The sequence below is a fragment of the Poecilia reticulata genome, linkage group LG4 (assembly GCF_000633615.1).
Source record: "Poecilia reticulata strain Guanapo linkage group LG4, Guppy_female_1.0+MT, whole genome shotgun sequence".
Lineage (NCBI taxonomy): Eukaryota > Metazoa > Chordata > Actinopteri > Cyprinodontiformes > Poeciliidae > Poecilia > Poecilia reticulata.
Genome location: NC_024334.1, coordinates 30,259,961 through 30,286,802, shown reverse-complemented (window position 1 = coordinate 30,286,802; position 26,842 = coordinate 30,259,961). Strand labels below are relative to the sequence as shown.

The window sequence follows — 26,842 nt, the reverse complement described above, 5'->3', positions numbered from 1 at the left end:
TAACACATGTCTTTAATGGCAATCCACCTGACCAAACTGTTTATGCCAATTTAGGAGATTATGAACATAAAATGTGTGTTTTGTAAAATCCTATGGTTCACTGGATTAAAAAAAAGGCTTGTTAAAGGATTCCTTCCACTAAAAATCTACTTTGAGATGATAATTAGGTGGCTATACACACATGGACAAAGTTTTTGATACCCCTGTTGATGACCAAAAATAAGTCACTGAAATAACTTGAAACTGACAAAATTAATAAAAATAACAATGTACAGCAAATTAACCAATGGAAATCAGACTGCTTTTGAAATGTGTTTTAACAGAAACATTTTTAAAAATATATTAATGCGGGGTGCTGTGGTGGCACAGGGGCAAAGCACAACCCTGTGCCTTAGTTCTCGTGCCGGTGCCACATATCTTCCCTCTCCCTCATTACTGTCAAACTACTTTTGGGGGATCCGGACCTGCCAAATCTTGGAAAAGTCTAGAATTGCCCCCCCCCCCCCCACCTTCCAAAAATGATCATGAAAGAAACCTTTGTATTTAAACAATATCAAAATGAAAAGATGAAAAAAACAAAGAACGAAGTAAATCCGCCATTCTTCAAAGAAAAACATATGAATGAATTTGTAGGTCCACTTCCGCCATTGTTAGAACAAGTGTGGGAAGAGCAACATCAGCACTGAGAGCCGCTGAAGTGAGGGGCTAGCTGTTAGCTGTTAGCTGTTAGCTGTTAGCTGTGGCTCTGCAGCATAAACAATAAACCCTCCACTAAGTAAATACTTAAAGCAAAAGACATGTAAACCTTTTATGTACTTTCAATGCTCGATAGGAAGAAACACATTAACAATAAAAATCAGACTGTAGTTCATTATTTTATTACTTTGGCTGAATCTTGATAAATTGCCTCATTATGCCTTGAAAATCAAAACTAGCAAAATTGCTACATTGCTTTCATAGACTTAAACTTTTTTGTCAAAAGTAGCAAATATCTCAATTATACTTAGCTCTTTAACTCTTACGTTAATGAAAAGAGTAACTGGACTAAGCACTACAACTAGCCGACAGCTCAGTGTGTGTGACCAGAGACCTAGAGAAAAACAGAAATGTATGCTTTTATTTCTTACCATCTTCAACATAGATCCTCTAAAACCACACACACAAAAAATCTGGTTATTTTTCTATAAAAAATAATGATGTAATGTGTTACTGACATAACTGCACATAACTTTCATTGAGAGCCACTACAATAAATCAATATTTATGAAGGATTTTATCAAGTGGAGTTACACATTACAACTTGTTTTTATTTATATCCTTACATTTTTGTAAAGGTTTACCAGAGATTATTTCTGTGCCACTGAACCAAGCTCATATCTAAGCATTTAAATTTTAGTTAGACTTTTATAGGTCTCAATTAGTTTGCGTACTGAGAAAAACATGTTTGAGCATTACCACTTACTAGTCATTTTTGGTCTTGCAGCTTGAACACATTAAAACCACATTTTACGTTACATTTCACTGTAACTTTGCCAAACCCCCCACAATTGCTTTTAAAAAAATAATGAAATTGGATTTCCTCTGGTGCATATAGACTGATATATTTCAAATGTTTACTTCTTTTAATGTTGATGTTTACAACTGACAATATTGGAGAATTGAAAGGTGGCTAAACTCTCAAATATATAAGTAAAGGAAACGTACGGAGACAATTCTTTCTGCAAGGCCAAGGTGAGCTCGGAGATTTATTACACATCCACGGATTTGTCTTACAGTTTCATCAGTACAAAACCAAATTCCCAAATAATCTCCCCGTGTCAGGTCAGTTTCACCCAACGAGGTGCCAAAAATCCTTTTGCAAAAACAACTCCATAAATAGTATTTCTGCTCTTACAACAACTAATGAAAATCCCAAAATCTGTATCTCAGAAACTTTAATATTTTGAAAAGGTTCAGTAATGAAGACACCTGGTGCCACACACTAATCAGCTAATTAATTCAAAACACTTGCAAAGGCCTATAAATGGTCCCTGAGTCTAGTTCTGTAAGCTACACAATCATGGGGAAGACTGCTGACTTGACAGATGACCAAAAGATGATCTTTGACACCTTGTACAAGAGAGCAAGTCACAAAAGGTCTTGGCTGATTGTCCACACAGCTCTGTGGACAAACACATTAAGAGAGGTGAAGTGAAGGAAAAGATGTGGTAGGAAAAAAAAGTGTACAAGAAATAGGAAGCAATAGGAATACCTTCATCCTGAGAATTATGAAACAAAACCCATTCAAAAATGTATGGGAGATTCACAAAGAGTGGACTGCAGCTGGAGTCGGTGCTTCAAGAACCACCACACACAGATATATGCAAGACATGGGTTTCAGCTGTCGCATTCTTGAAAATGAGACGGCATCAGAAGTGTCTCACCTGGGCTGAAGAGGAAAAGGGCTGGACTGCTGCTGAGTGATCCAAAGTTATGTTCTCTGATGAAAGTACATTTTACATTTCCTTTGGAAATCAAGGTCTCAGAGTCTGGAGGAAGAGAGAACAGGCACAGAATTGCTTGAGGTCAAGTATAAAGTTTCCACAGTCAGTGATGGGTTGGGTGTCATGTCATCTTCTAGTGTCGGTCCACTGTGTTTTCTGAGGTTTAAGGTCAACGCAGCCATCTACCTGGGAGCTTTAGAGCACTTCATGCTTCCTGCTGTAGATGCACATATTTTTAAAAATATTTTTCTAACGTAGAACTTTCTTGTTTCTTGAGTGAACTGGAGTGGTTTCGCCTTGAGGGGTCATGAGGCCAAAATACCTGTGGACAGGTGGAGAAGTCTCATTGACAGTTAATTTGTTTGATTGGAGTGATTGTTCCAAACGGAACAACACACAGAGCGAGAAAAAGCAGGATAAAAGTAGTTTTGTCTGGTTTTGTTCTTCACCTGCTTTTTAGCTTGTTGCAGCACACCTCAGCCGCTGCAATTCATAAAAGTTAAACAAGCGACAAAAACCAATTCCCTCGGTTCATAAAACATGGTGATATTTATAACAGTCATCAAACTACGGCTCCTACAACATATTTAAAATAAAACTATTGACCAATTTAAGAAAAATTAGCCTTTTCTTGCATCTTGACAGAATGAACAGAAACCAAACTGTTTATACATTTGTATCAGGGAGAATTTATGTATCAAACATCAGTTTTCTCAGCTTTATTTTCAATCGTATTTAATAGATATATCTGATAATAAATGATGGTGCTACTAATATTTTTGTGACAGATTTCTGCTCATCCTGCATCGAGATAGAATGGTTTTCTGGACATAACTCACTGCATCACCTTGCGACTAATAGACGCTGCCCAATCCAGTAATACATATCAATTAGCAGCATGACGTAAAAATAATTAACTATACAACATTAAGAAATTACCATATTTTCCGCACTATAAGGCGCACCTAAAAACCTTCAATTTCCTCAAAAGCCGACAGTGCGCCTTATAATCTGGTGCGCCTTATATATGGACCAATATTGAGCCACAACAGGTCTAGCAACTATGGTAAGCAGCCGCCGACTTCATTTTCCCCCGTAGAAGAAGAAGCGTGCGATGCATGCTGGGATAGTTGTCAGATCGCTGGTTTGTTAATAAAGTTTGACTGGCCTATCTACCTACCGACCGTCTATAATCAGGTCGTCTGCAGGTCATTTAGCACCACGTTCTCCACCAACATGCTGTGCGCGAACGGAGAAAGGTGACCATCGTCCGGCCACGCCCCGGCCCAGTCGCGGGAGGCTCTCCTCACCGACCGGAGTCGGACTGTTTTGTTGACATTCTCTTTAGTGCAGCTCCATCTAGTGGATGCATAACGTAACTCCAGCCTCTACTGTAGTGTCTATTCTATGCGCCTTATAATGCAGTGCGCCTTATATATGAAAAAAGTTAAAAATAGGCCATTCATTGAAGGTGTGCCTTATAATCCGGTGTGCCTTATAGTGTGGAAAATATGGTATATTTAATCCTCAGTGCCACAAGATGCTAATTTTGAAACAATGCAAGTTAAAAACAAGATTTTGCAACAAGTAAATTAAGTCCAATATCGGTCACTGGGTATAAACTGATCTTTAGTCTGTTTATCCTTGCTTTAATACTTCTGTATCTGTAGCCAGATGGCAGATGTTGGAGCAAATTGTATCACTCCACAGCATAGTGGATGAATCTCCCTATAGGCAGACTCACCACCCCCTGAGATGAGACCCACTGCTGTCGTCTGCAAATTTAACAAGGGTGGTACTTTGATGGACTGAATCACAATCGTGTGTGTACAGCGTGAACAGCAGAGGGCTGAGCACACAGCCCTGGGGGGAGCCAGTGCTGATAGCTGTAGAGGTATGGACACCCACTTTGACTCTTTGTTTGCRATTCATCAGGGTGTCCTTAATTCACCAACAGGTGGTGGAAGAGAGGATTTCCAGGTCTGACAGTTTGCACTCCAGTCTGTCAGGGAGGATGGTATTGAATGCAGAGATGAAATCAATGAGGAGGATGTGTAACTCTTCCAGTACTCCAGGTGGGAAAAGACAGCATGCAGGACAGTGGCAAGATCATCCCAGTCGACCTGTTAGCTCTACAGGCAACCTGGTGTGCATCAAAGGTGCAAGGAATAACGTCAAGATGTGACTCTGAACAAGTCTTTCAAAACATTTCATCGCCAACGGGGTCAGAGCCACTGGTTGGTAGTCGTTCAGGCAAGTGATGGGTGATTTTTCTAGGAATGGGAACAATGATGGAGGATTTCAGGCAGGATGGGACTCTGACCTGAGACAGGGACCAATTAAAGATCTTCGTAAAGATCCCAGCCAGCTGTTCTGCACAGTTCCTCTGCACACATTCAGGAACACCATCAGGTCCCGCTGCCTTTCTGGGGTTGACAGACTAGTGAGTGTCTCCCCTCACATTCCACCACCTTGAAAATAGAGGCGCTTAATTGCACTACTGCATTTGGAACAGCTGCCACTGGAGGCTCTGACTTGAAACAAGTGAAGAAGTGGTTCAGCTTCTCTGCAAGTGAGATGTCACCTCCGGCTGCTCTGTGGCTGATCCTGTAGTTGATAATGTGCTGAATTCCCAACCAAACCTGCCTGCTGTTGTTATTGTCCAGGTGCTCCTCAATCCTCTATTTGTAGTTCTTACAAGAAGAGCAACGCTGTCTTTAGGTTGCTCTGTGCCAAGCCTTAGAGGGCCTTGTCCCCACACTTGAAAGTAGCTTGCCTTGCTCTAAGCAGCCACCGGACTTTGAGTCATCCATGCCTTTTTGTTTGGGAGGAGCCAATAAAATTTTTTCACTGTGACATTGTCAGTGCAGGTCTTGATGAAACACAGAACACTGTCAGTGAATAATTCCAGGTCTGTTACTCAACATACTAGCGATGACTCATGTGCTACTGGCAGCAATTAAGTTAACTTTACCATTTTGGCAAATTTTAGCTTATAAACAAATGTTTGCACACTGACTGGAGTAATTTTATGTTGGTTAACATGGTAGTGATAATCTTCATCCTTCTGGTAGTATCAACATGCTAGTCACTCATTATGACTAGCATGTCATGATAATGTTAGGTTTATAGCTAGTTTTTACTATAAGGCTAACATTACCCTTTTGGCTAAAATGAGAATTTTAGCTGATTTTAAAAATGTATTGGTGATGTTTAGCATACTGAATGTAGTAAGTCAATGACATGCTGTTGATACCACACATGCTACAGACAGCATCTAGCTAACCTTAACATTTTAGCTAATTTTAGCTTATACACTTATGTCTACATACTGAATGGTGTTGGTCCATCTTATTCAACATAATAATAATACTCCACATGCTATTGACTACATTTTACTTCACCTTAGCATTGTTGCTAATTTGCAACATCAGAGCAGAACGTTGGGCTTCAATGAGCCCGCACACTGTGCAGGCCCCTTTTTTCAGAAATTTTGTAGTTACCTAGTTCAGTAGATTTTTATGTCTTCTGCCAGTTTAAAGTAATTTCAGTGACCATTGGCAGCTTTGAGGTCATAAAGAGAGGGGTACCAATAATTTTGTCCACACGTGTATAATGGCTGAATTCCAGAGTTTGTTTTTTTTTTCAATCTGTTGTTTTTGTATAACATTGATTAAAGGTTGCCAGACCTATGTTCTGGCCCCCAGGTGAAAAGTGCTAAGAGCCAATTCACATTACCAATCTGGTTATGTAGTAGCAAAAACAGCCTCTCTTCTCTGTGTTAATCTGTTTTAACTAAATTATGTCCTCCTCCTTCAGGTTTTGTCTTTGCAGCACAGTGGATCCAAAGACCCATCTCAGTCCCAGTTTGCATCATACTGGAAACCCATCCTCTCTATGGACACAAACTTTTGGCAACGATGGTTACACATGCACCGGATTGCTATTATCCTTGAACATGACTTGTGAGGAACCCATCTTTTTATCTTTATATTCAAATCATTTAAAATAATTTGGATTTATAAAGGTTCGTGTGGCTATAATTAGGATAATTATGGTAATACTTTTTATTTACTGTAACTGTGGGGGGGTGGAGTATATGTTTCACATACAGCATGTGAGGGAATTTCAGGGGTAGGGAACAGAGTGACTAAAAGCACTGCTGGATATAAAACACAAATCAGTGCAAATCGAACTTGCTGATGCATTGTCAATGGGGTGAAGATAGATAATACAAAGATGGAACCATAAGACAGACCTGGTGTAACAGGAAGGGCATCTGACCTGAAGGAGTTCGGTTGAATGAACAGAGTAGCCAGAGAGATGCGAGGGCAATCAGTCAAGAGCAGCATGTTTTATAACAAAGGAAGATGACCTTTGAGAAGGATGGTGTAGGGAGCTACACTGCTCAAAAAAAAATAAAGGGAACACTTAACACAATAATAACACCAAGTAAATCACACTTCTGTGAAATCAAACTGTCCACTTAGGAAGCAACACTGATTGACAATCAGTTTCTCCTGCTGTTGTGCAAATGGAATAGACAACAGATGGAMATTATTGGCAATTAGCAAGACACACTCAATAAAGGAGTGGTTCTGCAGGTGGGGACCACAGACCACTTCTCAGTACCTATGCTGTCTGGCTGATGTTTTGGTCAGTTTTGAATGTTGGTGGTGCTTTCACACTCGTGGTAGCATGAGACGGACTCTACAACCCACACAAGTGGCTCAGGTAGTGCAGCTCATCCAGGATGGCACATCAATGCGAGCTGTGGCAAGAAGGTTTGCTGTGTCTGTCAGCGTAGTGTCCAGAGGCTGGAGGCGCTACCAGGAGACAGGCCAGTACACCAGGAGACGTGGAGGAGGCCGTAGGAGGGCAACAACCCAGCAGCAGGACCGCTACACCTCCGCCTTTGTGCAAGAAGGAACAGGAGGAGCCCTGCAAAATGACCTCCAGCAGGCCACAAATGTGCATGTGTCTGCACAAACGGTTAGAAACCGACTCCATGAGGATGGTATGAGGGCCTGACGTCCACAGATGGGGGTTGTGCTCACAGCCCAACACCGTGCAGGACGCTTGGCATTTGCCAGAGAACACCAGGATTGGCAAATTCGCCACTGGCGCCTTGTGCTCTTCACAGATGAAAGCAGGTTCACACTGAGCACATGTGACAGACGTGACAGAGTCTGAAGACGCCATGGAGAGCGGTCTGCTGCCTGCAACATCCTTCAGCATGACCGGTTTGGCAGTGGGTCAGTAATGGTGTGGAGTGGCATTTCTTTGGAGGGCCGCACAGCCCTCCATGTGCTCACCAGAGGTAGCCTGACTGCCATTAGGTACCGAGATGAGATCCTCAGACCCCTTGTGAGACCATATGCTGGTGCGGTTGGCCCTGGGTTCCTCCTAATGCAGGACAATGCTAGACCTCATGTGGCTGGAGTGTGTCAGCAGTTCCTGCAAGATGAAGGCATTGAAGCTATGGACTGGCCCGCCCGTTCCCCAGACCTGAATGCRATTGAGCACATCTGGGACATCATGTCTCGCTCCATCCACCAACGTCACGTTGCACCACAGACTGTCCAGGAGTTGGCGGATGCTTTAGTCCAGGTCTGGGAGGAGATCCCTCAGGAGACCATCCRCCACCTCATCAGGAGCATGTCCAGGCGTTGTAGGGAGGTCATACAGGCACGTGGAGGCCACACACAATACTGAGCCTCATTTTGACTTGTTTTAAGGACATTACATTAAAGTTGGATCAGCCTGTAGTGTGTTTTTTCACYTTAATTTTGTGTGTGGCTCCAAATCCAGGCCTCTATTGGTTAATAAATTTGATTTCCATTGATGATTTTTGTGTGATTTTGTTGTCAGCCCATTCAACTTTGTGCAGAATAAAGTATTCAATGAGAATATTTCATTCATTCAGATCTAGGATGWGTTATTTGAGTGTTCCCTTTATTTTTTTGAGCAGTGTATATCAACAGTTGCTCTTAGCTCAAGGAAGATAGAAAGTTTGAGTAAACTGGAATTCGCTGCCATTAGGAAGTCATGGCAGTTCCCTTCCTTATGGAAGTCATTAGTATTTTCAATTGAGCAGTTATGCACTGTAGGATGGCCAATAGAGAGCTTAAAATGGTTCAAAGAGGAGATATTCAGTAAAATACAAGTGGAATTATTTGATACCTTCTTATCATATTCTGGAAATAAAGACATTTGAAGAGGGAAGACGTTTATTTGTAGTTGTTGGATAGGTCAACTAGAGTTGTTTTTGTTCTTTGTTTTTTTTGTTCTTTGTTAAAAACATTTTTGCTAGAGATGTTTTTAAGGCTGCTGTGGCTTTTATGTAACAGTAAATGGACAGTAAATAAGGAAGAGAGAGAAGAGAAAGACATGCAGCAAAAGGCCTTCAGTCTTGGAGATTCCCTTGGGCTTTTCACTGAGTTACTTTCTTCTAAGTTTAGATAAACCAGTGATCTAAGACTTGCTCAGGGTGTGGGCTCAGGTCAGGAAACAATTTATTCTTTGGTATTTCTCATGTTGGAGCCCTAAGTTATCTAACCACTTACACCCATCTTTCATGTGAGGCCGTTTGTAATATGCAGTCAGTATTCTCATTTTCCTTTAGTGCTATATAGATAAATTGAATTGAGCTGGGATGGCAGAAACATCTGCTAAAGTTCAAATTGTGTTGCATTTGCCTGAAGCATTGCATAATGATTTTAAAAAAAATTCCCCTCAAATATCAACTATCTGTAATCTTCCTAAATAACAATAACTGTTAAGAGGTTTTAGTTATTCTGTGTTCGGTTTAAAACAATCTATTGCAGTGACCACTTTTTATTTTATTCTCTTGAAAACATACCAAACTGGGATTTTTCTGTACTGTTGAGATTTACCTAAGGAAAAAAAATCACATATGCTCAGAAAAGTTTTAATGTTTAGTATGATTAGAAGCAGAGAGAAACTAATTCTCATCCATGTGCACACCTATTGGAACTCCCTAGTGGAACATTTTATAGGTAACACTTTGAAATTTATTCTTACCTTTTTTGTCTTTGGTATAATTTTGCAATAGTTATCTGTACTTAACCTGATCAGTCAGATTGTGGGTTAATGTTGTCCCTCCAGGCCTGTTCCCAAACACCTGCACACAGCTGGAAACAATGGCCGCTATAGCACCATCCAGTGTCGCATCTCACACTCTGCTCTCACATCCTTGCTGAGGGACTGCAGTAGCTTTGTATTGGTGGAAGGTTACTCATATGTCAAACTGATATACAGGTAAAAAAAAAAAAAAAAGTTTATCACTGTTTGCGACCATTGCTCTTTCTGTGCTCTTCAAAAAAACCCATATACACATTCTTGATTCTTTTGGAGAACATAATACTGAAACGCTTTTTCTTTTCTTTTTTTTTACTTTGACTCCACAGTTCATCGGATCAAATTCCCACATCCTTTTATCTTGTCCGTCTGATCTCTAAGACACCCTGCATGGTTCTGCGCCTGGGCTTTCCCATTGGGACACCAGCTAACATTAGAAACAAGGTACTTTAGCATTTTGAAAATAAACAATCATCCCATAATTTCTTGTGGGATGCAGGAGAACCTGTTATGATTAGATTTATTGTCATTTCACAGTTATGCCAGTTATTTTAGCATGCCTCTTTTACCAGTACAACTAGTAACAATGGTATGCATTATTTAGGTGGAATTACAGCAGAGAATAATAGCTTTAAAAAGAAACAAGTTATGCAACATCCAGACCTGTTACAACCAGGGGTGAAAGTAGTTTTAAATTCTTGGGGGTACTATGACAAAAAAATAAATAAATTAATAAAAAAAACCACATTAATTCAAAATTCTCCAGAGGTATTGTAGATGGTGATGGCTGATCTCAGGAAGAGGTTAGTCAGGATTGTCCATAATTTTCTTGATTTTATGTGAAATCTTTCTTTGTGCCATCATCTTCAGAAGTTTCACAGTAGTCCCCAGAACAGAACCAGCCTTCTTTATCAAGTTGTTGAGCCTTTTTAGATCCCTGACTCTGATGCTCCTGCCCCAACAGATAACGGCAGAAGAGATTATACAAGCTTGTTTGCTTGAGTAAGATGCAAACAAGCTTACACTCAGTGATGGCATAGTTACTTTGAAGAAGTAACTTTCATCAGATTACTGATTACTCCTTGAAAAAGTAACTTAGATTACTGATTACTCTTCCTTGATTTAGAAAGTAACTACGTTACATTAAAAGTAACTTTTTTAGTTACTTTTAGCAGCTGCTGATACCAACGCTTCACCACCTGTGAAACTTACATTGAGCTTTGCCAAAACTTAATTGCAAGTTATTTTATAATAGTAACATCAAAAATGTATTTCCACTTGTAAGAAGTAGAGATTGTTTAATAATTAGAACAGTACAAAAAATGTTAGTAATTTGTGTGTGTTTTTGTGTGTTCCACTGTCTGGACAACTATAAATAGGATTTCAGACCCCACACCCCTCCCTGCCCCAGCCTCCAGGTTTTGCGTTACGGCCCTGTATGTGCTGACACAGCGCAGTGCTCCACCTGCGGCTCCACAGCTCAGATGGCTGCACAGATTTGTGACACTTATCTTAATATTAATAATTATGATGGCGTTTAGTTGGGCAACTTTACGAACACGTTCATTCACAGCTGTTTTCACGTTTGTTGCGCTGTTCAAATTAGTCTTGATGTTTGCAGTTTTCTGAAGCGCAATCCGAAGCTCGACGTCATTCACAGGTAATACATTAACTTGAAATTAACAAAGACGCAGCGGGACGGACCATCCGGGAAATGATGGACTAAAACTAACTGGATGTCAGACTAATTCTGGTGTTTATGTCTGCTTATTTGCAAGCCTGAATTCGCAACTTGCAACTCATTAAATCTGCGAGCGACTTTAGAAAAAAATCAAGCCCAAAGCTGCTAATAATAATCAGACTTGGCGAGCGAAACTCAAAATAGTTCCTGTTTTTCCAGCAACAAAATGCGCATCTCCCTCCATTGTCTATGTAGAAACGGTGGTCACTAAATTACAAAAAAAAAAATAGTAATGCAAAGTGATCTCGATAAGTAACTGTAGTCTGACTACTGGATTTGAAATAGCAATGCGTTAGATTACTCGTTTCTGAAAAAAAGTTGTCCATCGTCAGAATCTTAGTAACGTGTTACTGACATCACTGCTTACATGTTATGACTGGACCTCAAAACGGGCCCTCCACAGGGCTTCAAGGCTTCAAACAGTCCTGTAGAGCTTCTTTGACTTCCTGTGATGACTTTCTTAGATATTTTCCTGACAGGCAAAAATCTCTGGACAATAGGTTCATAATTCAGAGTAGAGAATAACAAGACTGTGATCTGATTTCCCCAGAGGAGGTCTTGGTTTGAAGACGTATGAATCCTTGGTATTTGTATAAAACAAATCCAATGTCTTTTCTTTGCTGGTAGAGCAGCTGACAAACTGTCAGTTCTGCTAGAACTGAATCATTCTCAGAGTCTGCAGAGCTTTCAAATAATTATTTTAGGTTAGTACCCAGATAGCACAGAATGATTGAAACAAAATTGAATCAATGCTAGGCAGAGACATTGAATCGACATTGAAAGTGGTTGGTGACTTGTATGTTGAGTCAACATTAGGGTTTCAACCATAACTATCAACATTGATTCAACCATCATCTGAATGTGGATCTACATGCAGATTTGGGTTGATTTCATATTGAATGAAAGCTAAGGATTTATGGACTTTTTTAGGCCTGATAGGTCTATATAACATACCACTAAAAGTTTCTTCACTCGTTTTAAACACTATATTATTGGCTGATCATGGGTAAACTGTGTACAAAAGTTTAAAAATRACAACATAGGTTTGATATAACATTTTATTTAAGAAGAGAGGGACAGATCTTTAAACATATTTGACTCCTTTTTGACTGTCAGAACAGTTTGTTGTCCACAAAAGAACAGAGTCCATGAGGTTAAGCTTTGTACTGTATGAACCAGGGAAACGGTACAAGTTGTGGTAACCCCAGTTAGACTCTGGTTGGCRTCACTTTGATTCCTTACGATGTCTTCGATGTGTAATGAAGCCACTTCTTGACAGTTTTACTGCAGTCCTCAAGAGTCAGCGTTCGGTCAAACTGCAGAGCAACRGCTGAAAAACACAAAAATAAAAGTGAGGAAGGTGCCGGTTAGAAATATGATAAACATTTGAAAAGTTCTGAAAGACATTGAAAGATTAAACAGTGTACTGGTTACAGATCTGAGAACAAATACAAACCATATAGTTCCCCATGTACACTCACTGTTAAATTAATATTCATCTTATTTGTTCATTAATATTTATCTTATGAGCTACAACTACATTTACCTATGAAGCTGCAGTCTAGTGTAGGATTTATGATGCTGCACTCATGTTAAAATGAGRGAATAAAGGCTGTTTATCCAAAAACTTAAAGATAAAATTCAGGGAGGATCAGGGTTTATTTAACACACCAGAGACAGAATAATAGAGCAAAAGATGATTTATACTGTAGTTGGAAAAATTTATAATTTATACAGAATAAACTTCCATCAGCTGGTTTAATCTTCAATCAACTACACAGCAAATCCAGGAGGCCCAGATTAACTCCGTCAGATTTGATTTCAGCACTTTTAAAGTGTCTATATGGGTCCACACCAGAAAGTGTTCATTTAGAATAGAATAGAATATAAATACTTTATTCATCCCAGACAGGAAATTACTGTGCAGTTGCAGCATACACATACACACAGATCAAGTTACCAATAATAATAATAAAAAAATGCTATAAAATGTAGAATGTAAGATTCTGTACAATATGAACAGTGAATATTAATAATCTATACAATAGTGCTTTGTGAACAATCTGTACAAGACAAATCTGTACAATGGTGACTTAACGTTTATTATACAAAGTGATGGCCTGTGGCAGGAAGGATTTCCTGTATCTGTCCCTACGACAACGGAGCTGAAGCAGTCTGTGTGAGAAAGTGCTCCGCTGTCTGTCCACTGTGTGGTGGAGAGGGTGAAGCTTGTTGACCATGATGGACAACAGCTTCTTCATTGTCCTCCTCTCCACCACATTTTCCAGGGTCTCCAGTTTCAGTCCAAGTACAGAGCCAGCTTTCCTGATGACTCTTTTTGGAGAGTTAGTACCTTAACCCTTATAAAGTGTCAGATATCAAATCTGCTGGAGTTAATAATTTAACACTTACTAACACTAATCCAGTGTTAGATCTTAATATTAACTCTCACAGAGTACTTCTTTAACTTCTTAAGAGTTATTTGTAATTAATATTAAATAGGTAGTTTATTGTTTTGAACTTTTAAAAATTCTTTGGAAAATAAACATTTAATAAAGAGGCAATGATTTTCTCAAATGCATTTATTTCAAAATGTGCACTATAATTACAAAACATATTACAATGTGGAATAATGTGCATGTTTCACATGTCACTTTCATTCACATATTGCTTTTTAAAAGGTCTAACATATCAGCTGTGCGATACAAAATGCAGTATGATTAATACATTTTTCTTCATTGCCATATGCATGGAATTGTTCAAAGTTCAAGGTGGAGAAAGTAAAGCCTCTATCAATGCAATGCAGTTCATGTAATATGATAGAGTACATTTTCTTTTAACAGGTAGATTACCAGCTATGTACAGTACATAACAGACCAACCTGATATTCAGATCCATCATTTCTTATCCTGTTTCTGTTGATAAGAGTCAGTTCCTCTCTGACTCCACCAGAGAGATGTCCACTCACTAACAGATTGTCTTCAGCTAAAAGCCCAGGGTCTTTCTGTATAGAGTTTCTCTCAGGGTATTCCAGTTTCCTCCCACAGTCTAAAAACATGACCGTTGGGTTGGTCTCTCTAAATTCTCCCTAGTTGTGTGTGGGCATGATTGTTTATCCTGTCTGTCTCTGTGTTGCCCTGCAATGAACTGACAACCTGTCCAGGGTGAACACGCCTCTCTCCCACTGACCGCTGGAGATGGGCACCAGCACCCCTCACGACGCCACTAGGGATAAGTGTGTAAGACAATGGATGGATGGACGGACGGATGGATGGATGGATGGATGGATGGACTTTATCACTGCTGTTTTAAAGTAGCTACATTTTTGAAGCAAGATGGAACATGGTGAACATAGGATGATTTCTTATGATTTTGTTGCGTTTGTATTTATTATTTTTCATGTTTTTCATTTATTCAAAGCAGTATATTGTGCAGTGAAAAACCTCATGGAATGTTTATCTTTTTGTATGCAAAAGTAAAATAATTTCGGTGATTCATCCTGTTTGTTTGTCTCCCTCCCAGCCCTTGTCTTCATTTCCAGTTCCAAATGGAGGCCATGGCATTTGGAACTGGAAATGCCACCTATTTCTAGATAATAAAAAAACGGACCCTGCCTTCCTGTCCTAACCCCTAGAGCATTGCAGATAAGGATTCATATCCTCTACAGGTGTCTGGACGCCCTCTTTTGAGGCCTTTCTACCTCCAAATTATGATGCCACAAGCTTAGCTCTCCTTTCTTTAGGCAGTTTGATCCATTATTCTTTGCAGTTCCTCTCCATCTCCAGAAGGGTGATTGGGAGACATCTCTGCATCCATTTTCAGACCTGTCCAGAGATGTTCCTGTCCAAGGTGTACCTCGCCTCTCACCCATTGACCGCTGGAGATGGACACCAGCATCTCTTCCGAGCCCAATAGTGACAAGGGTGTATGATAAAGGATAGATGAATGGATGTTTTGGAGCAGGTTTTCATCCTGGATGTTTCAGTATATTGCTGCATTCATCTTTCCCTCTATCTTGTCTGCCAGTTCATAATGTTGCAAGATATTGTCATAGCATGATACTGCCACCACAATTCTTCCCTATTAATCTGGTTATGAGCTGTGCCTGGTTTCCTCCAAACATGATGTCTGACATTCACTCCAAAGAGTTCAACCTTGTCTCATCAGACCAGAGAATCTCTTGGTTGGACAGTCCTACAGGTTTCTCTGGTAAGCTGGTGAGCTGGATGGCAAATGAGTATATGTGTGTAGAATTTTAAGGAAAGAGATTAAGTTAATACAATTTGGAATAAAGCTGTAACATAGTAAAATGTGGAAAAAGTGAAGCACTGGTGAATAATTTCTGAATCCAGTTTAAGCCCAGCTCTATGCAGCACCATGTTAAACCTCTTTTAAAGTGATGACCTGGAAATAGAGGTACTGTAACTCTTTAGCCTTCTTTCAGGTTGGAGGCTGTATATTTTTTTCCACTTGTGTGTAATTTTTTGGCGGTGGTTTTATTTTATTTTTTTTGCTGGGGTTTTCTCTCTACACTACATGGGTGGGAACAAGCACACCTACAGTACTATAAGTGAAAGCGGCCAAAGTCTAAGCAAAAGTATTAAATATCTTCTGAAAGCCTGGACAACTACAGGTCAAGATCACTTCATCAAGAATATAATTTTGCTGATTTTCAATGTTAAAATGACTTAGTTTTTCACTGGCAAGGTACAAATAAAAATAGATGTGGATCAACATGTCACCTTTTTAGATCCTGTTTTGTCATTACTTTATTTTTTTTGTCCATCTTTGTTAATTGGGACCATTTTTACACATGTTCTCACAGTGTGTATTTATTTACCCATCTGTTTTACACCTTTTATATTAATTTTTTTCCAGTGGGTTTTTATTTGCACCAAGTAAACCTAAAGTTTTTAATTAGCAGCTTTTGTCCCAATAAACAAGTCAGACAAACTGAAGTTGCATGGATTTGGTAATATACATTATGGATTTCCACAGCATATTTCCTCTAACAAATCCTATGTGCCAGGTGATTTGGTTGTATTATGTTGGTTGTTTTGTGTAGGACTTGGCTCCAAACACAAAAAGTTTACTCTTTGTCGTAATCTTACCCCCTGTGCTTCACCTGTCTTTATTTAATTTCCTTTAATTCTATGTGTTCTCAACAATTGTTACATGTCAAAACACAATAATATTAATCAGAACACTTAGTTAGATCAATATGTGCTGTACAAACAGACTCAACTGTCACAATGATCTAATAGCTCATTACTCATAGCTCTTTTTTTTTTTTTTTCCTTTATCAGATTGTGGATGAGCTGCGAGAGCAAATCCTGAAGCTTCGTTTCCCTCACCGTGTTCAGAACAAAGAAGCAACACCGAAGGCCAAGAGGAAGACAGTGGGCCATGTGTCTCCATCTAAATCTCCCCTGGTTCCCGTGGCCAAGCCTGCTCTGTCAGATAGACCCTGTGTGGTGGTCCTCAGTAAGCCTCTTGAGAAGTTGCTGATAAGGTTAGTACGGGTCATTTAAGACTTACTCTTTTTCATCGGAGAATCTGATTTTACTATAAAAAGAACTTCTTTACAGGTATGAGAAACTGCCTGAGGACTTCAGGACTCCCTTTATTTTCAGCATGGAGAATTTCCCAGTGCCCTTCAACAGCACTGTGCCCCTCAGCATGGCAGCCAACCGAACAGCCTCATCAACCCTGGCCTCGCTATCACGTTATTTCTTACACCGGCGGTGGGTGTGGGGAGTACAGAGCAGCCATGGACCTGCTGTGACCATGCAGGCTATCGCTCACATCCTGTCGATGCTCTCTGAGTAAGTTTTCAGTCTTAGGAAATTTTGACATTTTAGTTACTTTTATAAAGTAAATTATAAACGCCAAACTTGTTAGAAAATGTTAATGTTTTGAGGCCATTGGCTTAGAATGCAGTTTGATAACAGAGGGACATTTGTCAACTAGCAATGAATAAAGGTCCACTTTCAATCCACTAGGCATTACAGGCCAAAACACTGGAATTAAAGGAGTAAATGCAGTGGTCACATTATTTTATATACATAATAGAGTAACTACATATTTAATTAAATATTTGGAAAATATGCATATAAGTTTAAAACCAAACAAGCTAAACCTAAATAAAATTCTGCACATCATCTCTCACTTTACTGGTGGTTCCCTGGATATGAAAATCTTTTTTAACATCCTTGTAGGATTCGCCTATCGGAAGGTTTTCACTTTGCCTCTAGTGGGGAGGGCATCATAAACATGGTGATTGAGCTGCCAATGAAGGTAAAAAACAAGAGCTGAAAGCTATGTCATGATTAGTTTGTAATATGTGATATTCATGTGTGATTTGTAACCTGATGCCTGTTCTTTTTGTTATCATCAGATCATGTCAGGCAACAGAGAGCAGGAGAGTCACTCTTGTATTGTTCAGTACATTCTGTTTCCACCTCACTCAACCTTTAGCAAGGACAGGTATGACAGCCACTGATGTTCTACAGAATCCTTTCGGTTGTGTTTTGGTTACGGTGGACCAGCAGTGTGACTTTGATATTGGTCCATGTCATCAGAGGAGCCTTTCCTTGTAAAACATATGAGTTGTTTCCCACCTATTGCACTCTAGCTTTTCTACAGATGATGACAATGACACAGAGGTGGAAGCTGTGGACATGGACACAGAGCTTAACCTGGTGACAGAATGTTGGGTAGAACCACAGAGTGGCTCGGTGATGAACTGCATGGATCAGCAGCGACATTTCCAGGGCCTCGTATACCAAGACATTCCACAAGCCGTGTGTATTACCTATGCAACAGCATTTGAATAGACTGATTAAATCTTTGTGTGCATATAGTTGGTTGTTGTTTTTTTTAATTGTCAGCATGCAAGATGCCAGCATGCTTTGTTCAAAAAAGTTTTTTAAAATTTTAAAATTTTTTTTATAGATTTTCCCAAGGGATCTGGCATGCATGTCCACCATGATGACATTTGAGTATTTAAATCAGCTGTGTCAAAATAAGGACCAGACCTGCTCTCTCCCCACTGCAAACAAAGTAGTCCAAGGTAACAAAGGAGCACCTTACAATAAGACTAACTGTACTTAACGCACCATAGAGATTTTTGCCCCTTAGCTGACATTTTACCACCACTTTCACAATTTCATACTAAAAATCTATCTAGTTCCATTAACTTATATTGTTTTCAGAGTAAGTGCTGTTAACCACTTATTATTGGGGCAACTGGCTCTGTGGGTAGAGTCGTCGTCTTGTGATCGGAAGGTTGTAGGTTCAATTTCAGGTTCCTCCTGCCATGTGTCGATGTGCCCCTGGAGACAAAGAGAGCCTACCAATCTGTGTATCGGCGTATAAATGTGTGAGCGTTTGTGAGTGTGACTCTAGTGTAAAGCACTTTGAGTGGTCAAAATGACTGGACAAGCGCTACATAAGTTCAGTCCATTTACCATTTAAGCCTAGTTGTGCTGAGTGAGTTTCTTTTTGTATTGCTAATGTGTGAAGGCTTTTGTGCATTGATCAATGAATGTGCTGTTCTTTACAGGAGATGGAACATTATCTGAGGACAGCATCCAAATGGTTCCCTTCCAGTTTGATCTTATCCAACTTCTTCCAAGTTGTCAGCAGGTTGAACTCTTCTTCTTCACATTCAATACAGGTACTGTATCTATTTATCTTTCTTTCCTCTGTGCTTAGAATTGACATGATATAAATTCCTGTGTATACATGGATTCCATATTTGTTTTATTATTATTACTCCTTCATTTATACAGAAAAATTTCTTGAGACTCATTAATTTGCAAGAGAGACCCGTTACATACATCACCAACTGTTTTCTTTGAAATTTTTCTGCTCAGGTGTAGCGAATGAAGATCTTATTCATAGCACCTCCAGTCCTCCCAATGAGTTCCTTCTCAGCCTCTTCCACACCAGCCTGGAGCAGGAACTCAGTGACAGAGAGGTCCCGTTAGCTGCAGCTGACTGTTCTGCCTTTGTGAATCACATTTTAGAGCGAGAGAGAGATGATCATATCCCTCCTTTCTCTTTGTCTCTTATTAAAGGTTTGTCTGTGTTTCCCAAGCCTAGCTGATATCTGTCAATGTGTAAATGTTATACTTTACTCTTCCTTTGAGAAAACAATGAACATTATGTTATTTCCTGTTTTATCAGATTCAATATGAATTACACAGACTTCTTATCTATCTAATTGTATCTGTTCTGTTTGTGCTTCAGAAGAATTCATTAAACCTACAGAGAGAAAAGACACCATTGCTGGCAGCAAGGAGGTCTTGGGATCTACAAGCACTTTACAGGTATGTAATCTCATGCATTCATATCCATATTCAGTCAGGTTTACCTGGAGGGTATTTTAGCTTCTCTATTCTGTCGAATACTAAGGCCAAGTTCTTTTAACTTTAAAACTCTATGCATTTGGCAAAACCTGATATTTTACACCTTGCCAATATTTATTAACTGAACCAAATTGTAATGTGTATAAAGATCTCTGTTTTACCTTATATTTCTATGTCTTAATTTATACACAAGTCTTTAAAATTTCACAAAGCACTCTTCTCAGGTTTGGGTGTTGACTAGGTCATTGCAGGATAATTTGTTTTGAGGCATTCAGTTGCATAAAGTAAGTATTTGACAGATGGTATATTTGACTGTAGAATACTTCATTATCTCAAGAATTTTTATCTTGAGATAACGCTTTCAATTGAAAGCTTATGTTAAAAAAACATATTTACATCAGACTCTATCAAAAACAGGAGAAACTGTATTGGTAGTTGACTTTGACAGCATTGCCTTTCAGTTGCACCATATACAATTTTCACAGATACTTCCTATCGAGGAATAATGCACAAAAATAACAAGTTGTAATATACATTTTTAAGGACCAATAGAAAATGTGATGCTGTCAAAGGAGAATTCAGTTAACAGTTGACAGTTTTTGATGCTGGACTCATTGAAGGCTGCTCATTCTTATAATTGTAGACGCTTTAAGGACAGAATAAGTTTCTTTTATACACTTCTTCAGTGATATAGTGTAATATATCCTGTGGTTTTGGTATAATAATTTATTCATTATTTTAAAACCTAATAAGTACAAAACAATTGTTATGCTATCTTTATGAAGAAATTTAATGGTTTAATGGGATAGGCTTATATTTTAAGTTCCTGAGATTTTTACCATGATTGTTTTGTCATGTTAGAAATTGCGTCCTTTGTTCATGTTTTTCAGATCAAGATTTGATCAAAAAAATGTTCTGGTATCTACCAGTCTCAACGACTATATGAATTCTTCAAGTGTAAAAAACATGCAAAAAAGATACATGTCTTCTATCTTAGATTCCACACGCCTCAGTTAGCATGTTCAGTCTTAAAGTCCATGACAATTCACATAGAGTACAATTGAGCAAGAATGGCGTGATTGGAAAGGTATCTCAGAGAACCTTTTTCGCTAAGACTAGCGTTACTCAACGGGGCGTTCAGAGGACGCAGGGGGCACTGACAGAAATATTTACAAAAGGGTGCGCTGCAATTCCTTGTTCAAAAGTAATCTTTGCCCCTCATATGCACAACAATACCAGTTTAGACTTTGATCTACTTGCTAAAAACTGAGTGTGTAACGTTAAAACATGCTGCAACTGTATCAATGGCAGCTGCTCTTCTCTTCAGTGTTTCTGTTGGTGTCTTGGCGCAGCTCCGCCCTCCTGATACTGGTAGCTTCACCGCATCAGTTCAGCGTTACACTGGCTAACGGCCCTGCTGTGATCCACTTGTCAGGTTATAGGTGTCTGGTTTTCAAATATTTTATGTCTTAAAATATTTGAACAGACATTATTTTCAGATAAGAGGTAATATAATATTATTCAAATGCCATGGGTTTGATGAGAACACAAACTTAGTTATGTTTTTAGATTGTATTTGATATATTTATTTCTTCAATATTATTTTTCATGTCAGTGTTAATGTCATAAGGCTGATGACTCCATGACACTTTCAATTTGACTCATTAGGATTTGATTAAGAACCAGATTTGTTCTTTGTAATTTCTATCCAGTAAAAATAGACAGATTTTTTGAAAAATATCATCCATGTTTCTGTCTCATATTTGTTTGGCATTAAAAGGACCTGGAACTTTTGTTTTTCCACTGAAAGCTCTGGTTTGCACAATAAATGCCATGTGGGTGAAATTTTATGGTTGATATGTCCCATTCTCCTGAAGGCAGCACAGAGCTGCACCACCAGAAACTGACAGAAACACCTAAGAGAAGACAAGTTATGATTGATATGGTTACAGTTCTATCCATGTTTTAACGTTGCAGAGCTCAGTCTTTTTTCAAATAGTTCAAAGTTTAAACTGGCATGTTGAACATCTTTCATTTGGCCATTTTGCAATATTTAACAACTAACATCAGAAAATGGCTCAAAACAAATTTTTTCTACTCTGATTGGCTGTTGATGAGCCTATCAGTTATAAGTTGAATGAATGCCCATTGCATTTTTCTTAGAAACCTTTAAAAATGATATCTGTTCACATGGCTTTTTTGTTCTTTGGAAACCAATAATTCATTAATGTGTTTCTCTTTTAAGGATTTTTAAGGACAAATACAGAAACAATAAAAATCAAGATGGCAACAATAATGATAATAATATTAATCATAAAATAATATTCGGTGGATAATGGATAGGGGGACACTGGCCCTAAAAAGGTTGAAAAACACTGCCTTTGACAAATAATTATGGCAGCATAATTGTTCAGAAACCCAACATTTCTGAACAATGTAATTTGGACAGATAAGTCCAACGTATGGATGTTTTGACTGTAATGCACATTAGGAGAAAGCCCAATAGAGCATAGTAAATTGTCTCAAACCATCTGTAAAGCACAGCGGTGAAGGGGTGATCATTTGTTTTACAGCTTCAGGATCTGGGTGAATTTACAGACTTTACATAGCACAGACTGGTAGGGACATTGGGTTAAGTTGCGTCAAGTGCCTTGCCCACATCAACATGTGCCTGAAGGAAGTTGGATTCAAACACAATTTTTTTGAAAGGCAATTTACTCTACCCACTGAGCCACAATGTCCTAGGGACCTCAGCACACCATAAAGTCTGTGTATTAAAGTTATTTTAAAATTAGATGGTGTACCATAGAAGTTTGTCTAAAATCGAATGGTCAGTATAACAGAGAACCCAAACACAGCAGTAGATCTGAATGACTTGAGAAGGAAAATAATATTCCTAGAATCAAAGAGGGTGGGTGTAGTTTCTTTTTATATTTTATATTACTAATACGTTCATCCCTGGGTGAACGTATTAGTAAAGGGAAACTTTGTTACTGTTGTAACTAGTCTTTAATGGAATACTGTAGGACCAACATGTACTCTTGCAATAGTGTAATAAACATGGATTTTCAGAGTTTCAGTAATGCAGACCTTGTTGATGAGGAACCTCTGCTGTTAGAAAGAAGCTCATTCGTACCACAGTGGAGGTGCTATGCCAAGTACGTTAACTCCCAGCAGCTCCTCCTCACATTTCTTCCTGCCACCTTTGCAGGTACATTATACTTTATTTTTGTGTATTGAGACAGAAAACACCTACATTTTCACTTTAAATTTGGGATTAGATGTGTGGATGAGGCATAATCTGCATATTATATCTACTTGTCAGACGTTCTTATGTTGATGGCATCAACATTGGAGACTGAGCCTAGAAGCACTGTCAGTATGCAAGAGGATGATACCTTGACTCCCAGCAATAAATCTCAGGCTGACTCCCTGTCAGGTTCCACCAGTGGCCCTGATAAGTCAGAGTCTGGCTACAGCCTGGTCTCTAAGCTGCACAGGAGCTCCAGCTGTGGCAACTTCTCAGGCAAGTCGTCTCTCCTTACATCTCCATCTGAGAGCCACACTGGGCCTATGGACTTGCTGCATGTGGAATCTGAGAGTTTAGACAGTAGACTATCCGAAACAGATACTGGGACACCATGCTCAGGTTGGTATTTTGATCAAGCTAGTGGTTGTGATAACATTGCTGTAGATTAATTCAAAATGAGCAAATTGAAGGAATAACCAATGTCTTAACACACTAGAACATGACCATAATAGTACTTAAACTGTTCTAGATCCTGGAGGAAAAGAAGGAGTCCAGTTTTCTGAACCACAGAAGGAGGATTTTCGCATCAGTTTCAGCAGGCAGGTTTCCCAACAGAGCACTAGTGACAGCAGTCATTTAAGGTGTCCAGTTTATGTCTACAACTGCTCACTGGAACACCTGAAAGAGCAACTAATACACCCCAACTCAAATTGCCAACCTAAGGACATCTTTTTCAGGTAAGGAACTTACTTATTATAGGACTATTCATCATATAGCAGAGATCAAACTGAATCAGCTCATATCTGAAATGAATTTAGTTACTATAAATACTACAAATTCACACACCACTTGCAGTGCTATTAATTGGGTAAAGAGTAGTTTAATCTGTAATGCTAAACTGGCTTGGAATCAACTTTGATGTACTTTTTACTGGTTAAAGTTAAGCACAGTCACTAACGGATTTGGGTTTCCATACTTCTGACTCCAGTTAACCACTGGAGTCAGAAGTATGGAAAGGACGTACCAGAAAATCAGAACTGGACAAAACAGCAGTGAAAGATTGTTGGCTGATCTCATCCGTTTTTTTTTTTGCTTATCTGGAGTCGGGTCTGGGGGTAGCAGTCCAAGTAAGGAGGCCCAGACTTCCCTCTTCCCAGCAACTTGGGCCAGCTCCTCCGGGGGAATCCCTATGCATTTCTAGGCCAGCTGAGAAATTTAGTGCCTCCAGTGTGTCCTGGGTCTTCCTCTGGGAGAATACCCAGAGGAATGTGCATGGAACACCTCAACAAGAAGCCGTCCTAACCAGATACCCTAGCCACCTCAACTGGCTCCTCTTGACGTGAAGGAGCAGCAGCTCCACCCTGAGTTCCTCCCAGATGACCGAGCTTCTCACCCTATCTCTAAGGGAGAACCCAGACACCCTACGGAGAAATCTCATTTTGGCCACTTGTATCCGTGATCTCGTTCTTTCAGTCATAACCCAAAGCTCATGTGCATAGATGAGAGTAGGAGCGTTGAGCGACCGGTAAATTCTTTGTTTTTTGACTCGGCTCTCTCTCTTCACCATGACAGACCGGTACAGCGCCCGCTTCACTGCAGACGATGCGCCAAACCACCTGTCAATATCCCACTCCATTTTTCCTCATTTGTGAACAAGATCTTGAGATATTTAAACTACTCCACAGGGAGGAAGTCCACTTGGGGCAGGACATCCTCCCTGACTCGGAGAAGGCACTCTACCCTTTTCTGGCTCAAGACAATGGCTTTGGCTTTGGAGGCACTAATTCTGGATGCTTCACACTCTGCTACGAACCGCTCCACAGAAAGCTGTAGACACGATGTGATAAATTAAGTAGGACCACATCGTCTGCAAAAAGCAGAGATGCGTCTGAACCTAAACCGATCCCCCTCAACACCTAGGCTGCGCCTAGAATTATTTTCCATGAAAGTAATAAACAGAATCTGAGAAAAAAGGGCAGTCTTTACGGAGTCCAACTCACACCAGAAACGAGCCCAATTCACTGCTGGCAATGCGGACCAGACTCTGACACTGGTCACACAGGGACCTAGTAGCCCATATCAAAGGGCCCGGTACCCCATACTCTCAGAGCACCCCCTACAGGACTCTCTGAGGGACACGGTTGAACTCCTTCTCCAAGTACGCAAAACACATGTGAACTGGTTGGACAAACTCCCACAAACCCTCCAGAACCCTCCAGGGTGTAAAGCTGGTCCAGTGTTTCACGGCCAGGGCAAAAACCACACTGCTCTTGCTGAATCCAAGGTTTGCCTATCCGACAGACTGTCCAACGATGGTTTCCTTTTTTGAATAGAGGGACCACCACCCTGGTCTGCCAATTCAGGGGATTTGCCCCCGATGTCCATGCAATATTGCAGAGCTGTGTCAACCAACACAGCCCTACAATATTCCTTAAAGTTCCTGGTCCCAGAACCTTAAAGAACTCTGGGCGGATCTCATCCACCGCAAGGTCTTTCCACTTTGGGGTTGAAAGACCCGAAGGTCTTTCGGGGTGGACCTTGGGGTGGAAAAGGTCCTTGGGGTGGAAAAGGTGGAAAGACCTTGGGGTGGAAAGACCCCAAGCTTTTTAACCACCTCAGTGCCTGTTCTGATTTGTCTTATCTGACAATGACATATCAGCAACATGTCTACCCACTCCACAATTCATTCAGAAAGAGGAATTCCAGATGAAGGAATTCAAGTGCACTTTGTAGATGGTAGTCTTTCCCTTGCAGGCTTTTTTTTCTGTTGTAATGTTTTTTCCATGCAATGTTGGGTGACTGTTTTCTTGGTTCTACCCTTAAAGCTTTTTGTTTTTCTCCTTTTGCAGGTCATTATCTCAAGACCGCAACAGTCCATCCCCCTGGACAGACCTCCTGTCTCAGCCTTACAAACATAAAGAGCTTGCTAATTACTGCAGCCTGCTCCAAGAACATTACCACCAGAGTTATGTTAAAGGTGACTTGACTTTAAATTAGGAATCCTCAACTCCAGATCACAAGGGCCTGTGTCCTGCAGGTTTTAGATGTGTTTCTGTTTCAACACTCCTGTGTCAAATAATCAGGTCATTAGCAGGACTCTGGCGAAATTGGCCTGGTCCCAACACTTGCACTTCCACCCTTGTGTCCTTCAAATGTATGTTCATGTTGAAGGGTTTAGGTACATGATGCGTCCCAAATCTCCATATCCGGCCTTTGCCCTACCCCTTTTGGATCCTATATCTGCACTTCTGCTAAGCCTGCATCCAGCGGACTTTGTCAAAGTGTATTACGCACAATTCAGGCAGAATTATGGCAGTGTTTTTGTCTTTATTTAAAATTCAAAGAAAAGGTGCACATCAGTAACAAGAATGTTTGATAAAAGAAGAAATAAATACGACAAAATAAGAAATAAAGATGAATAGTCACAAACTAACTGTGAGGAAAGTAAAACAGAAAATTTTACAAATGCAAGAAGAAACCTGCAAGCAGCACTTTTGGCCCTTGCAGCTCAGCTCCGCTCTGGCCTACCTGTGACCGTAGCTGTAGCACTGGAAACCCTGGAATGGAATTTGCCATTTAGCCACGACATGCTCTAGCCATCGGCCAGAAGGATTTAGTCTCATGTTCAAACAGTTAAGAATTGTAACAGAAAGACGACCAGCAGAAAAACAGGTGACTTTCTTTTCATAGGGTGTGGGGCCAAGGTGTTTTCACCAGTTGACTAAGTGAATGTGATGAGTGCTTGTTGATTATGACAGACATAACGTTTCAGACAGTTGGACGCTTATGTGTGGAAGTTATTCCACTTTGATGTCTTATGGCGAACGCTCAGACTTTAGGTTTGACCACGCCCACATTATTTTATGTAGGAAAACAATTTTGCTAACTGTTGACC

The 26,842-nt window shown here is 39.8% G+C and overlaps 1 protein-coding gene across 1 annotated transcript in view; it reads left to right on the top strand.

The window, feature by feature from the left end:
• The window catches only part of szt2 (SZT2 subunit of KICSTOR complex), a 167,784-nt gene that overhangs the window by 27,948 nt on the left and 112,994 nt on the right, over positions 1–26,842 (top strand). Inside the window, 16 exon segments of the mRNA XM_017304280.1 lie at positions 6,303–6,448; positions 9,612–9,764; positions 9,914–10,028; positions 16,632–16,837; positions 16,914–17,150; positions 17,544–17,622; positions 17,723–17,811; positions 17,960–18,128; positions 18,280–18,397; positions 18,890–19,003; positions 19,203–19,406; positions 19,579–19,658; positions 22,770–22,908; positions 23,023–23,346; positions 23,477–23,684; positions 25,797–25,924. Of these exon segments, the coding sequence (XP_017159769.1) occupies positions 6,303–6,448; positions 9,612–9,764; positions 9,914–10,028; positions 16,632–16,837; positions 16,914–17,150; positions 17,544–17,622; positions 17,723–17,811; positions 17,960–18,128; positions 18,280–18,397; positions 18,890–19,003; positions 19,203–19,406; positions 19,579–19,658; positions 22,770–22,908; positions 23,023–23,346; positions 23,477–23,684; positions 25,797–25,924 (2,509 nt within the window).